This window comes from Xenopus laevis, chromosome 1L (genome assembly GCF_017654675.1).
Source record: "Xenopus laevis strain J_2021 chromosome 1L, Xenopus_laevis_v10.1, whole genome shotgun sequence".
Lineage (NCBI taxonomy): Eukaryota > Metazoa > Chordata > Amphibia > Anura > Pipidae > Xenopus > Xenopus laevis.
Window position 1 is genome coordinate 91678566 of NC_054371.1, and position 15969 is coordinate 91694534.

At 40.2% G+C, this 15969-nt stretch overlaps 1 protein-coding gene across 4 annotated transcripts in view; it reads right to left on the reverse strand.

The window, feature by feature from the left end:
- arhgap24.L (Rho GTPase activating protein 24 L homeolog) overlaps positions 1 to 15969 on the reverse strand; it is a 366864-nt gene that overhangs the window by 33121 nt on the left and 317774 nt on the right. For all 4 annotated transcript variants that reach the window (XM_041591276.1, XM_041591277.1, XM_041591279.1 and 1 more), the window contains one exon: positions 7217 to 7424. In XM_041591276.1, coding sequence (XP_041447210.1) covers positions 7217 to 7424 — 208 coding nt within the window. The remainder of the gene's footprint in view (positions 1 to 7216; positions 7425 to 15969) is intronic.

Below are 15969 nucleotides of genomic sequence, written 5' to 3' on the forward strand. Positions count from 1 at the left end.
CTAAATGTATCGATTGTTTCCAACTTGATACTGAATCTACTTGATACTAGAATTCTTGATTAATTGGATTTTCTTTGTTCTTGCCTTTCATACTGTCTTCTAACTTAGTCCCACAGGGTTGTAAAACTTTGATAGACTTCTATATATTGATGGGCTGTTGTGACATCTGAAATGCTAGTCAGATTCAAAAATGCACCCTTGCATTTTACTTACTAAGAAGTTTGTGAGGCTCAGAAGGTCACACAAAATACTGTACATTTTGCTTCATATACAGAACTTGATCTGATATTCTGATTGGGTTGGGTCTTGTACAAATCTGATTATTTGGAAAGTTTCTTAACAAAACATTTGAGATACCCCTTGGTTTATGTCAGAACCTCATTAAATATAAAAAGGTTTTGCTTTTTCCTGAAAGTGATTGCATATTTAAGTGAATGAGAGTATTGCCAGTAGGCAACATTCTTTGCATTCTCACTGGGAGTGAAGAATTGTGCCTTTCTCCATATGCAGCTATGCCTACGCTCATCAGTACTGCATTCTGAAGGGACGAGAAATGGCAGCACATGGTTGTAGCCTGCCATGTGCTTAGCTTACTTAGTCTAAGTCAAGAGCACCAGGGAACTCAAGGTACCAGGTACAATAGTCCTGTGCTTGCTGCCTGCTTACGACAGGGGTTAAATACTGTGCTCCTTTTTGCTATACTTTCAGTCTGGTTTAAGATGTCAACCACAGATTACAGTCCAGAAGGGCACAAGGCACAAATGCTGTTCTCTTGTACTTTTGTCTATAGAAGCTGGAACATTAATAATGTAGCACAGTGAGTAATGCAATCCCAAATCCATTACACAAACAAAGCAATGTTGGCCGGGCCAAGTAGTCAAGTAAATAAATTGACATTACTAGCTATTTGCTCATATAAAGGGGGAAAAGCTAATGTATCGCCTAATCCCAAAAGAAAATTCTTAACAAACCTTACATTTGGCTAACACATATGCATGCTTTCCTTATACGGCTTTATCAGGGCCGCTATCAGGGGGGCACAGGGGGTACAACTGTACCGGGTCTGAAGGGGTGCCCGATTGTGCTGCACTTTTCGAAAGAGCCGGGCTCCCCTTGACAGCGTGCAGCCCTTCCGAAATCCAGAACCGGCGAAAAGCCGCAATTGAAGCCTCAAAGCGGCAAAAACACCCGAAGTCACAAAATGAGCCGACATTGTCCCGAAGCCATGAAAAGACCCAAAGTCACTAAAAGAGCCGAACTTGAAGTCCCGAAGCAGCGAAAAGACCAAAGTCACGAATACAGCCTAAATTGAAGTCCTAAAGCGGTCAAAATGACCTAAAGTCACAAAAGGAGACAAAGTTGGAAGTCCTGAAGCGGCAAAAAGACCCAACGTCACAAAAACAGCTAAAATTTAAGTCCTAAAGCAGCGGAAATACCCAAAGTCGCGAAAACAGCCGAAATTGAAGTCCTGAAGCTCCGAAATTACCCGAAGTCATGAAAGGAGGCGAAGTTAAAGTACTGAAGCCACGAGTTCAATTCTACTAAGGCCCCAATTTTTGTTACTTTTATGGGGGGGCCTGGCGCCAATGTTTTTTTAAAAAATATTCTCTGGGGCCCCAATTTTTTTTACTTGTAAGGGGGCCCCTGACACCAATATTTTTTTAAAAAACTTTTATGAGAGCCCTGGCACCAATGTTTTTTTTAACTTATAGGGGACCCTGGTCACCAATTATTTTTTTAACTTGTAGGGGGCCCTGACCACCAATTTTTTAAAAAATCTTTTATGGGGGGCCCTGGTACCACAGGTTTTTTTTAACTTATAAGGGGGCCATGACCATCAATAGCTTTTTATATCTTGTGTGTTTGGAGGGGGGTTACCTTTTTTAGCACTGATGTCTGTGTGGTCTTTTAACTGTGGTGTGGAGTGGGCAGGGGCTGGGACTTGAGGGCTGGGGTGGGTGCAACTCAGGCGGCCCAAAAATTTTGTTGTACGGGGCCCCATGAAAGGTACATAAAAACAAATGGCAAACAACTGCAAATTATGTAAAGAACATATATACATTTTATATAAAGTATAAAGAAAACGCCTCTCATTTCAGTAGTGCAACAGAAGCAGACTTTCCTGACAAATAAGTTAAAGAAGACTCAACTTGTTAGGGTAGGGTAGAGTTAGGGTAGAGTACTACAATGACTTTGATTTTAAATAGACGCATTCTTTCATAAAAGAGCATTTTGTTTCTCAGTTGCTTCAAAGGCCAACTAATACATACCATTAAAAGGTTTTAAATATTTCCACTATTTTTTATTTATGGCATGATGTACTCCAACCAGAAATTTCTGTTGAGCAACAGTTTGTAGAATTATATAGTGTGCAGATCTTCAAGGAATGCAACTGTATGATCAGAACAGAGATTTCTGGATATGGGTGGGAAACTATCTATAAAGTGTCTTCCAAAGGAAATGTGTAGTACCAAATATCTAAAGCAATGAATGAGGTTTCTGTCAATGTTAATTACTTGACAAGAAACAAAATGGCTGACATTATTACAAATCTCCTGCTGTTTATTGGATGCACATAAGGTTTTAACCAGTAATTTAACCTTGAACAACAGATTATGTTTTCTCAGCTGTGGCAACTTTCAAAAAGCTACTTTCTGTGCTACCTTAAAAAGAACTTTAGAGATGGCTTCTTTATAGAAATATATGCCATAGCAGTGCTGATTTTCTCTGTGCTTGCAAATTGGGACCATTTAGAGACTAGCAAATACATTACTGTTCAGTCTTATCCATCTGTTCCAGCTCGGCATATAATCGTCTTAATTTTTCGTATTGCTGATGGGTATTATTGCTGAGCATGGCTGATGAGCTGTGATGAGCACCTAGTAAATGAATGTGTTTGACTATTCAAAGTCAAAGCATTGGCACTGTATCTGTTTTTATAACATAGCAACAAAACATATGAAATGTAGTATATTAGGTTGAAAAAAGACACAAATCATCAAGTTCAACTTTGGTGAAACCTGCCTAACTGATACAGAGGAATGTGAGCAACACCCCATCTAAAGCTTCTCTAGTTTGCCACGGAGGGAAACAATCATTCCTGACTGGAATCATTCACAATTCCAGTTTGTTCTGTTATAAATCTGTTCTCTAGAGTTACTTGAACATATTTGCCTAGATAAATGGAAACTGAATTTGTGTTGCCAGACAATTAATATATTTGCCATTTTACTTCTAAGTTCAAAGTTTATTAACTTCTTAGCTAAGCATAGCAAGTCACGCATGATTCACAGCTGGTTATTGGCAACAGGTGAATCATTACTGTGATGTGTCTTTCAAAACGTTAACGATTTCTTTATAGAATAAGTAAGCCTGGTATTTTTAAAATCCCCTAAAATTATTCTAAACAGCCCCCAGAATTAGATACCGTTCTCCCTGTATTCAGGTTTATTTTGTTTCACTATTACAGCCAGTTCAGCTGCAGCTCTTTTAGTTACTTCCTCCTCTAGTTTGCTTTCTGAGCACTCTCCTACTATGAAGACTCAAAGAGGTGCCTAGGTGTGCATAGTTGGCAACTCTTTGATGTCTTCATATGTTAGGTATGTTAGGTATGTTATGTAGGTTATTCTAGCCTGAACATCTCTATCTGCAACTGGATCCTGGACGTCTTGACCAAGAGACTTCAGGTAGTCCGAATGGGAAAAAACATCTCCAGTACCATCACACTGAGCACGGGAGCTCCCCAAGGTCGTGTGCTTAGTCCACTGCTGTTCACAATGCTGACTCATGATTGTGTGGCAAGTCATGGATCCAATCACATCATCAAGTTCGCTGATGATACAACCGTAGTAGGTCTCATCAGCAAGAACAACGGACTGGTGCAAAGTCAAAAATCTGTCTATGAATACAAACAAAACAAAGGAAATAGTTGTTGACTTCAGGAGAACACATGGGGATCATTCTCCACTGTACATTGACGGATCTCCGGTGGAAATTGTCAAGAGCACCAAATTCCTTGGGGTACATCTGGCGGAGAACCTCTCCTGGTCCCTTAACACCAGCTCTATAGTGAAGAAAGCACAGGAGCGTCTCTACTTTCTGCGAAAGCTGAAAAAAGCCCACCTTCCACCACCCATTCTCACTATCTTCTACAGAGTGTCTATTGAAAGCATTTTATGCAGCTGCATCACTACCTGGTATGGAAACTGCTCTGTATCAGATCGCAAGATCCTGCAGCTGTCTCCAGAAGGCTACCAGCATTACATGATCTCTTTACCCTCCTGCCATCCGGTAAAAGATACCGCAGTATTCCATCGCTGACTTCCAGAATGCGAAACAGTCTATTTCCACAAGCCATCAGGTATCTCAACTCCCAAGGACTGAACTGAATAAATTCATAAGAAACTGGAATGTCCACTTTGCCCAGCGTGACCATGTACTAGAGTTGCTGTATAGCACCGGGGGGTTCTGGCGGAACGTCATTTAATATCTACTATGTACTGTATTTACTGTATATGGCTGAAATGACAATAAAATCCACTTGACTTAACTAAACATAACTTTCAAAGATAAGCGTTTTCATCATGGTTGCTATTAGTTATTAGACCAGGTATAACTGTTTATGTTATGTTTATGTATGATATCTAGGCTTTAAAGGAACAGTTTAGTGTAAAAATAAAAACTGGGTAAACAGATAGCCTGTGCAAAATATAAAATGTTATTAATTGTAATCTAATACAGTTTAAAACAATTAGCCAAAAATGCAATCTATAAAGGCTAGAGTGACTGGATGTCTAATATAATAGCCAGAACTCAACTTCTTCCTTTCCAACTCCCTTAGTCAGCCACTCTTAGGAGGGCCACAAGGGACATAACTGTTTTACAGACATGATCGTTCCTGGCAACTTGCTAAGATATGTATTAATGGGTGTGCTCTCATACAGATCCCATAGTAATCTGATACCGACACAGTGTCATGTAATGCAGAAGTCAGAATTGTTAATAAAGTTATGTCTTCTTGAAGCAAGAGAATCATGGTGTCTGTGTGCAGTTTCTCGTCTGTCTAAGGAAAGCTGCAGGCTCACGTGAGATTGAGCTACCAGTTATCCCATCTCTTAAGTATGGCAACACAACAATTCCTCTCTCCTAATGAGGGTTGCAAGTATGGGTCATCATGAGTTCAGATCACACAATAGGAAGGGTTTTCTTCATTAGGGATGTCGCGGACTGTTCGCCCGCGAACTAATTCGCACGAACATCGACCGTTCGCGTCCGCTGAATGTTCGCGAACGTCGCGCGACGTTCGCCAATTTGGGTTCGCCTTAGCTGGCGCTTATTTTTGCCCTCTCATCCCAGAGCAGCAGATACATGGTAGCCAATCAGGAAGCTCTCCCTCCTGGAACACCCCCACATCCCCTGGACCACTCCCCTTCCATATATAAACTGAAGCCCTGAAGCGTTTTTTCATTCTGCCTGTGTGTGCTTGGAAGAGCTAGTGTAGGGAGAGAGCTGTTAGTGATTTGAGGGACAGTTGATAGTAACTTTCCTGGCTAGTAATCTACTTGATACTGCTCTGTATTGTAGGGACAGAACTCTGCAGGGATTTGAGGGACAGTGAGTTTAGGTTAGTTAGTTTTGCTGACTAGTAATCTACCTTCTACTGCAGTGCTCTGTATGTAGCTGCTGTGGCACTGCTTCTGATCTCATCTGCTGACTGCTGTAATAACCCAATAGTCCTTGTAAGGACTGCTTTTATTTTCTTTTTTGTTTTTTTTACTGTAAGAGCCCAGTGCTATTAGTCTAGCTGTGTTGGGGAGTGGGACTGGTGTGCTGCTCCTCCTAGTAGTTCACCACTACCAACACCAACCAGAGTCAAAATTGTTACAAAGTATCTTATTTGCACCTGTTAGCTTTTCTGAGCTCTCTGCCAAAAGCCAATTAAGTTAGAAACTGTTTTTTTTCTGGCTGTTCAGTGCAGAGAAAAGAGGGACTTTCCAGTACAAAAGAGGGACAGGGGGTTGAGTGGTCAAAAAAGGGACAGTTGGGAGGTATGCAAGTGCCACCTAGCTGTGTGAGCTTTTTCACATTCTGTCTAAATAACAATAATAATTCCGTGTCCGTAAACATCACCTGAGTGATGTTTTTACAGCAGCAATAATATATTCCGTACCCACTACTGTATACGTTGCCCTTGCAGGCATTGTTTGCCCAGTCTTTAACCAAGTGCCACCTAGCTGTGTGAGCTTTTTCACATTCCGTGTCCAGAAACATCACCTGAGTGACGTAGTGTGATTTCTGCCCTTTACAGCACAAAACGCAGCGCTGTGTCAACAATGTATTTTTCAGATACATTTTTGCCCTTGATCCCCCTCTGGCATGCCACTGTCCAGGTCGTTGCACCCTTTAAACAACTTTAAAATCATTTTTCTGGCCAGAAATGTCTTTTCTAGCTTTTAAAATTCGCCTTCCCATTGAAGTCTATGGGGTTCGCGACGTTCGCGAACCGTTCGCATTTTTGACGCAAGTTCGCGAATATGTTCGCGAACATTTTTTCCGCCGTTCGCTACATCCCTATTCTTCATCAGTAATTTTAACAGGATCCAAGAAAAAAGGTGCCAGAATTTTTAAAAATGTAGTAACATTTAGGGGCACATTTACTTAGCAAGAGTGAAGGATTAGAATAAAAAATACTTCGACCATCGAATTGGCTACTTCGACCTTCAACTACGACTTCGACTACTAATCGAACGATTCAAACTAAAAATCAAGCCCATAGGCTTTCTAGCCAATTTCTGATCAAAGAAAAATCGTTCGATCGATGGATTAAAATCCTTCGATCGTTCGATTCGAAGGATTTAATCGTTTAATCAAATGATTATTCCTTCGATCGTTCGATTGAACGAATTGTGCTAAATCCTTCGACTTCGATATTCGGCGTCGAAGGATTTAACTTCGAGGGTCGAATATCGAGGGTTAATTAACCCTCGATATTCAACCATTAGTAAATGTGCCCCTTAATATCTTTATGTCTTCAAAAGGGTTTACACAATTACCTTATTATTACTAACAGTGAGTAAACACCCCGAACAATACCCCATTCCTCCAGAATTACTACTGTATCATACACATATATTTCTGCCTTCAAGAACAAAACCATCATAAATAATAAGTCCAACAGAAATGCAAACTGAATTTATAATGCTGTTTTTTTCCTTACCTGTCAAACGATGGCTTCTCTCCACAGTCAAAGGCATCTTGTAATTCCTTGACCAGGTTTGCTTGGCCAGGCAGTCTAAACAAACCTTCTTCCATTAACCCTTGCTCCCTGATAAAATCCACACACTGTTCTACCAACATGGGAGCAAGATGTGTCCCATATCTCTTCTCATAATGTACTGTGTCTTCCAATTTCTGCCCAAATATGCCTGCCAAATCAAAATACACAAGCTTAGAAATCAATTACCTATACCTCTACTAATATAAATAAACAAATACTATACAGTATATTTCAGTTATGTGATAATAAATGATTATGACAAACAGCAGTTAGAGAAGGTCCAGAGAGACATTACGGACACTCATAATACTTTGCAGTCGGCTAAATGCACTGGTTTTGATATGACCTTGTTGGATACTCTTTCAAGACAGATTAAGCAGTTTGAACATACTGTCAAATCGGGAAAGAGAGAGAAGTTCCAGAGGGATAAACGGGACTATGAGAACGGCCAGGTGTATGTCTGGAGGGGTAATGATTCAACACTCACCCCGCAGAGAGCTGGCGCATGGAGTTCCTCCTATGGTGGCACAGGGCCACGATCCATACTCAAAAGAGATCGTGCCGTACACTTCAATGAGCGTGGGACAGAGGCATCGTATACTCGCACACCTCCCCCCTCCCCTTCTTCTTCTTCTTTTTTAAGGTCGGACCCCGAGACCCCAGACAACGATTGGATAGGGGAGCCACAACCATACTATCAGAGGCATCAATCCACGCCAGGGTTGGACCCGATGAGAACCCGCAGCTATGGAAGAGGAGGAGGAAGAGGCGAGGTGGGCGCAGGTATGGAGCAGCCGTTTCAACAATGGCGGCCGGGGAGAGGGTCCCGGTCCAGACGGCGGTGATTACCGGAGAGGAGGGAAGTCTTTTACCAAGTTTGGATGCATCTGGGTCGGCCTCACTGAAAACATCGACTGTAAGTGATTTGAACAATGTTATTAATCTATCATCAAGAGTGTTGACACGAGATGAACTATCTGTCCTTTCACGTGGACTTAACTTCATCCCGGATTTGAATAGCGATATATTTTCATTGATCATGGACTTGAATAGATTTGTGAGGAATTTGACTTTGAAACGACATTTTGCTTTACTGAATACTAATACCGAGGCTGAGGATATGGGAATATTGATAACTGATGATTCTGCTGCTATACTCAGTAGCCCTGATGATACTATGATTGATCCTATTAATTCGGAATATGAGGGGTTAACTGGGAGTGTTGATGGGGTACCGACTACGGATTTATATGATTTTGATGATTTAAGCACTCTAAATATTTTATGTCAATTGAGTGAGGAGAGTAATCAGGGATTAGATGTGGCAGTTAAACATTCGGGAATGCGGAATAAATCTGATTTCTATCCAATTAACTCTAGAAGTTCGCAGATACATATGTTTCAAAAATTGGTACAATCTGATATAGAAAGGAGTTTGTGTGGCGGTAATAGAAATAGATGCAAGAATTTGACATCAGGTGAATTTAAGGCTATGATGGAACTCAGTAATGACAATACAATTGTGGTGAAACAGGCGGATAAGGGGGATCTGTGGTGGTCTTAGATGATGTATACTATCGTGAAGAGATTCTACGTCAGTTGAATGATAATAATACGTATATACGTCTTGATCGTGATCCAACTACTAAATTTAAGGAACGGTTGGAGGTCATTCTTATGGAGGGTTATAAGGATGGGGTACTTTCCAAAAATGAATGGGAATGTCTGAAGTGTGAATCCCCGGTGATACCCATATTCCATGCACTGCCCAAGGTGCATAAATCCTTGGAGCAGGTTAAGGGGCGCCCTATTGTAGCAGGCATTGGGTCCTTGGGGTCAGGTTTGTCTGCCTATGTAGATAAATTGTTACGCCCCATAGTTGAACAGCTACCCACTTATCTTAGGGACACGACAATGTGCATTAATAAGATACAGGGCACAAGCTGGAAGTCAAGCTATAGGTGGTTCTCGATGGACGTAGTAGCTTTATATTCGTCTATTAACCATGCCTTAGGGATGGAGGCGATTAAATATTGGCTACATGGTGAGTCTCGATTCCCCGACGTACAATGCAATTTTATACTTGACTCAGTTAATTTTCTGTTACACACCAATTATTTTTTGTTCGATGGTCATTTCTTCCTTCAGCAGTGTGGGGCGGCGATGGGGGCCTCGTTCGCTCCAACGTATGCTAACTTGTACATGGATGGTTTGAGCAACTCCACATTTTTCAGGCCCCCGACCACTTTCGGGGTCGTTTGATTAAATTCTTTCGCTACATCGATGATTGTATTGGTATTTGGGATGGAGACGAGGAGTCTTTGGAGGAGTTTGTCCGATATTGTAATGGGAGAGTGCAGGGTCTTGCCTTTACCATGGAGACACATAAATTACAGATTCCGTTTTTGGATGTCCTATTCTCAGTGGAACGGGATTCAGTGGTCACTGACCTGTATAGGAAACCAATTACAAGGAATACACTACTACACTCTGACAGTGCCCACCCCCTTAGCTGTAAGAAGGGAATCCCGGTAGGGCAATTTATTCACCTACGTAGGATTTGCTCGTCTTGGGAGCGGTTTAATGTGCAGGCAATGCAACTTTGGGACCGGTTCTTGGAACGAGGCTATGAGATTGAGGTAATCAGGGAGGCGTATGAGAAGGCAGTCTCGCTGGATAGAAAAGCCTTTTGGCTAGGGATAAAGATCGTAGACGGGAAACGAGTCGTAAAGACAGTACGCTACGGTATTGCACTACTTTTGATAGAAGCACCAGACTTATTAAAACTAGTGTGAGTAAATACTGGAATGTTTTGAGGCAGGATCCGATATTGGCGGCTGTTTTAGACCCCCACCCCTCTTTTGTGTTTAAGAGGAATAGGAATTTAGCGTCATGGCTGTCGAAAAGCCTTTATGATTCCAGAAGGGGTGGTAACAATAAGACATGGCTTAGGTATAAGGGAAATTATAGATGTGGCAGAACCAGGTGCAAATCTTGCCATTATCTACTTGTTTCAAAGGAATTCAGATCAACGTCAACGGGGAGAACTTATGGTATAAGGAGATATTTTAATTGTGCCTCGATTGGGGTGGTCTACCTTGTCACATGTAGCTGTGGGGCCCAATATGTGGGTAAAACTGTAAGAAGAGCGGGTACACGGGTACTGGAACACCTTTCCTCAGTGAACAGAAAGGACACTAAGTCCGCAGTGGCTAAGCATATATTGGACAAACATAATGGGGATATTAAAATACATTACCAGGTTATTGATACAGTTACAGTGGGACCAAGGGGTGGGAATTTGGATAAATTGTTACTACGTAAGGAGGCATACTGGATATATCAGCTTAGGTCAACTGAATCTTTTGGGGGGTTGAATAGGGAGTGGGAGGTTTCCTGCTTCTATTAATTTTTGGCGGATCATTGTTCGTGATATCATGGGGTTTGGATATTCAATCCATTGAGTCATTATTAAGATACACTGATAATATTTGTATCCTTTATGTTAATATGCTGATAATGAGTTAAATGTTGAATGAGGGATACATTTCGTTATATTATTTCGGGGATTATTAGGGCTTTCTAGATTTATATTACATAAGCGAAATGGTTATTACATCAATGTTCACTTTTTTGGAGTCTTTAGCTACTATTAGCAACAGTGTTTATCTGGAGTGGGAGAGATAAGATGAATACTATGTATTGCTTTTTATGATGATTTGTTATATTGTGTTTGGTTTTATTTTATTGTATATGTTTTGAGTATTAATGTGGGGGTTAACCTTTGTCTGAAGATGCATGTTTACATATGGTTTTCACTGAAAGGGTTAAACCTTGTGGGGATGGGTGGGGGCCTGCTACAGGGAGGGGCTGGATGTCTCTTATATATATCTGGTGTTTGGGGTGTCTGTTAGCTCCTGAGGAAGTGGCGAGAGCCATGAAACGCGTTGAGTGAACAGCCCTTTGTTTAGTGTGGGGCATGCTTTTTCCTACTACCATTTTAAAATGCTTGAATAAAGGTTTATATTTTTAATTTTTCTACCTCCTGGATTCCTTGGTGCTGCACCTACAAACTCACTCTCTCTTTGGAAGCAACCGTTGGGATCTTCGGTTTTGTGACATGCACAGGTGAATCCTAGTACCTGGTAAGTGCTCCCACTATTTTTTGCAAGTTATGTGATAATAAATGCTGTATTATATAATGAAGACCCTCTTTTAACTAGAATTCGCATTTGCTGTGTGTTTTTCTAATATATGGCAACACTATATATTATTTGTATTATGAAATTTTGTTTTAAACTGCCACAATACTACCTCTTGCAAAGTAAAAATTTCATAATGAAATATCCATAGAGGATACAGATGATAAGACAGTAGCCACTAAGTTCTAGTTAATCATGAAAAGGAAGAAGGTTGCTTGATTTTACCAAGCAATTCACTTAGAAGTGTGTCATACAGACACACAGGTACATTTTACTAGTCCAGAATAGCTCTGTAAACTCTTTCTGACCCTCAAGCCCCCATTGCTTAACATTTATAGCCCTTCTTTCACTGGATGTTGGAGTGTGATGCTGTGAGGTAACAAGGGCTAGAGACTGGCCCGCTCCTGCCATGAGGCAAGGTGAGAACCTTCAAGAAATGTTACTTTGAGTTTTCATATCTGCATGGAATGCATGAATACTTAAAACAGTGCTCCAAAGAGTGGGAAGTGCCTTTGGAACCAGCAGTTGCAATGGATTTTCTTGCAGGTGAATTAAAGTGGTAGTTCACCTTTAAATTAATGAAAGATATGACATTCAATAACATACTAAAAGTTATAAATGTGATCTTCTACTGCCGAATATGAATATTACACCAATGGTATACAGTCAAAATTAAAAGTAAACCATGACCATCCATGCACATAATGCACTTTTAGGAACTATAGTATGCATCAATCTCCCCTGAACTATCTATACACATGTGTGCTGTGTGCGATGTACAAATATGTCATAAAATGGTTATTAGAAAATAAATAATACTTCTGTTTCTCCATGAACCTGAAAAATATTTTGCAAAACACTTTCTTTTTAGCAAGAGGGAATACAGGGTTATGGAAGATAGCTCATAGTACAAGTTGATCCAGGGACTAGTCAATTGCTATTTTGAAGTCAGGAAGGATTTTTTCCCCCTCTGATGCAATTGAAGAGGTTACAAATGTTTTTTTTTTTAATTCCTCTGGATCAAATAGCAGTTAGGCGGGTTAAAATAGAGTTAAAATCCAAAGGTGCATCCCGGGCAGCGAACTCTGGCGAAGTTGCACTAGTGTTACTGCGCCATGCGAAGCGAAGTTGCGCTAGCATTGGCTAATTTGCATACGGCGGGAAGTTAAAGTTGAATGGATGTATATGTTGCAGCAAATACATTACACTACACAAGCCCAGGGAAACCTTAATAAAATTAAATAGATTTGTTATAATGCCCTACACATGTGCCCAGTGTATAGTTTATGTGCCATATGGTAGGAAATGTATGGAGGAGCCCGGGTAGCCAAAATTTTTTTTACTGACTTTTGCAGCCTATCACCCTGAAAAAACTAAAAGACGTCAGTGTTTTTTGGGACTTAGAAAATTGTTCAACAAAAAATTGAAGAAGCCCTATACATTCCATTGCACTTTGCCTGGTCTGAGCTGGCGAAGGCAAGTCTGGCGGAACAGGTAACGTTCAGTGAAATGCGCATCTTAGTGAATTTGTGAAGTAATACTCTATCGCCAGAGCAAAATTTCCCCTGGCGTAACAGTGTGAGGTAGCGCTAGAGTTTATCTCCTTCGCTAGAGAAGTTACGAAATTGGCGATGTAACGAAATGACGTCACGCTGACAAATTTTCGCTAAAGTTAGTCACTTCACCCTTTAGTAAATTTGCCCCTATGTTCTCAGGGATACCTTTAAAAAATTTACAAATGCACTTTGCAGGGAAACAAAAAAGTCGACATACAGCTTATACTGTATAAGGGTCTCCCCATAAGTTTTTGTCTTTCACTTAGTGCATTATAGCATGTGACATGTTCATACAGAATAATTTAATTTAAAGGAAAGGAGTGTTTTTATGGTAATAATACAGATTACAGACAGTTGTGAAAAAGAGCATACATTTTACATACTATTATATGTCCTCAAATCACTTTTAGTTCTCTGGAAATGAATCTGTTAATCTTCCTCTACAGATTCTGTGAGGAGCTGGGTGTGGAAATCTATATATTGCTATTCATGAGAGCAATGTATGTATGTTCACAATAACGTAAAATATTGTTCTATGCAGTGCTAGGTACTGGTTATTAACTTATACAGATCAAGAGAAACCAGACTGATAAACTGCAGACAATACTGTGAGGTAAGTTTCAGTCACAGTTGGTTATTTGTAAACAATAAAACTTAAAAGGGTAATGTAATTAAAATCGCAAGCGTTGTTTAAAATGGCACCTTTGTGAATGTTTAGTGCTGCTTGCAATGTAAAATCATTTGCTGACATCACTCATTATCGCTAAGCAAAGGTTAACGTTAACACCTGCTCTGGAGTTTCGTAAAACATTTTTTCACAAAAAATTTGTGACTGTGAAATTTTATTACATACACTGCACATGTTCGCAAAAAGCCATTTGCTCTGTCAAAAAGGACGCAAACACTGGTGGCTGATATTAGCTTTGGTCTTTGCAAATTATTTTTTTTTTTGCACTAACAAAACATATTATATTCCCCCAAAAGGATCTGAAGCATCAGAATGAATATAAACATTACATAGTTACATAGTTACATAGTTAAATTGGGTTGAAAAAAGACAAAGTCCAACCCCTCCAAATGAAAACCCAGCATCCATACACACACACCCCTCCCTACTTTTAATTAAATTCTATATACCCATACCTATACTAACTATAGAGCTTAGTATCACAATAGCCTTTGATATTATGTCTGTCCAAAAAATCATCCAAGCCATTCTTAAAGGCATTAACTGAATCAGCCATCACAACATCACCCGGCAGTGCATTCCACAACCTCACTGTCCTGACTGTGAAGAACCCCCTACGTTGCTTCAAATGAAAGTTCTTTTCTTCTAGTCTAAAGGGGTGGCCTCTGGTACGGTGATCCACTTTATGAGTAAAAAGGTCCCCTGCCATTTGTCTATAATGTCCTCTAATGTACTTGTAAAGTGTAATCATGTCCCCCAGAGAAAACAGCCCCAACCCTGACAGTCTACCCTCATAATTTAAGTCTTCCGTCCCTCTAACCAATTGAGTTGCATGTCTCTGCACTCTCTACAGCTCATTTATATCCCTCTTAAGGACTGGAGTCCAAAACTGCACTGCATACTCCAGATGAGGCCTTACCAGGGATCAGGCATAATTATGTTTTCATCCCTTGAGTTAATGACCTTTTTTAGGCAAGACAGAACTTTATTTGCTTTAGTAGCCACAGAATGACACTGCCCAGAATTAGACAACGTGATATCTACAAAGACCCCTAGATCCTTCTCATTAAAGGAAACTCCCAACACACTGCCATTTAGCGTATAACTTGCATTTATATTATTTTTGCCAAAGTGCATAACCTTGCATTTATCAACATTGAACCTCATTTTCCAGTTTGCTGCCCAGTTTTCCAGTTTAGACAAATCACTCTGCAAAGTGGCAGCATCCTGCATGGAACCTATAGTTCTGCACAATTTAGTATCATCTGCAAAAATAGAAACAGTACTTTCAATGCCCACCTCCAGGTCATTAATAAACAAGTTGAAAAGCAAGGGACCTAGTACAGAGCCCTGCGGTACTCCACTAACAACACTGGTCCAATTAGAAAATGTTCCATTTACCACCACTCTTTGTAGTCTATCTTTTAGCCAGTTCTCTATCCAGGTACAAATACTATGTTCCAGGCCAACATTCCTTAATTTAACCAGTAACCTTTTGTGTGACACTGTATCAAATGCTTTAGCAAAGTCTAATTAAATCACATCCACTGCCATCCCAGAATCGAGGTCTCTACTTACATTCTCATAAAAAGAAATTAAGTTAGTCTGGCAAGATCTATTACGCATAAAACCATGCTGGCACAAACTCATAGTATTATGATTTGCTATGAAGTCCAGTATCTTATCCTGTATTAACCCTTCGAAAAGCTTTCCTACCACTGATGTCAGACTAACTGGCCTATAGTTTTGAGTCTGAGAACGGTATCCTTTTTTGAATAGAGGCACCACATTAGCAATTCGCCAGTCTCTCGGCACTATGCCAGATCTCAATGAATCTTGAAAAATTAAGTAAAGAGGTTTGGCAATCACATAGCTAAGCTCGCTAATTACCCTGGGATGAATACCATCTGGCCCTGGGCCTTTGTTAATCTTAACATGTTCTAGTCTCTTTTGAATTTTTTCATGTGTGAACCATGCATCATTAGTTGTATTACTAGAATTGGGACTGTTAAGAAGGAAACCTTCACTTACTGGTTCCTCATTTGTGTAGACAGATGAAAAATATGAGTTCAGAATCTGCGCTTTTATTTTGTTTTCATCAACCAGCTGACCCCCCTCTGATAGTAAGGGTCCCACCCCTTCCTGCTTCATTTTTTTACTATTAACATATTTAAAAAATAATTTTGGATTTTTTTTACTGCTTGCTGCAATATCCTTTTCTATAGCAATTTTAGCTTGCCTTATAGC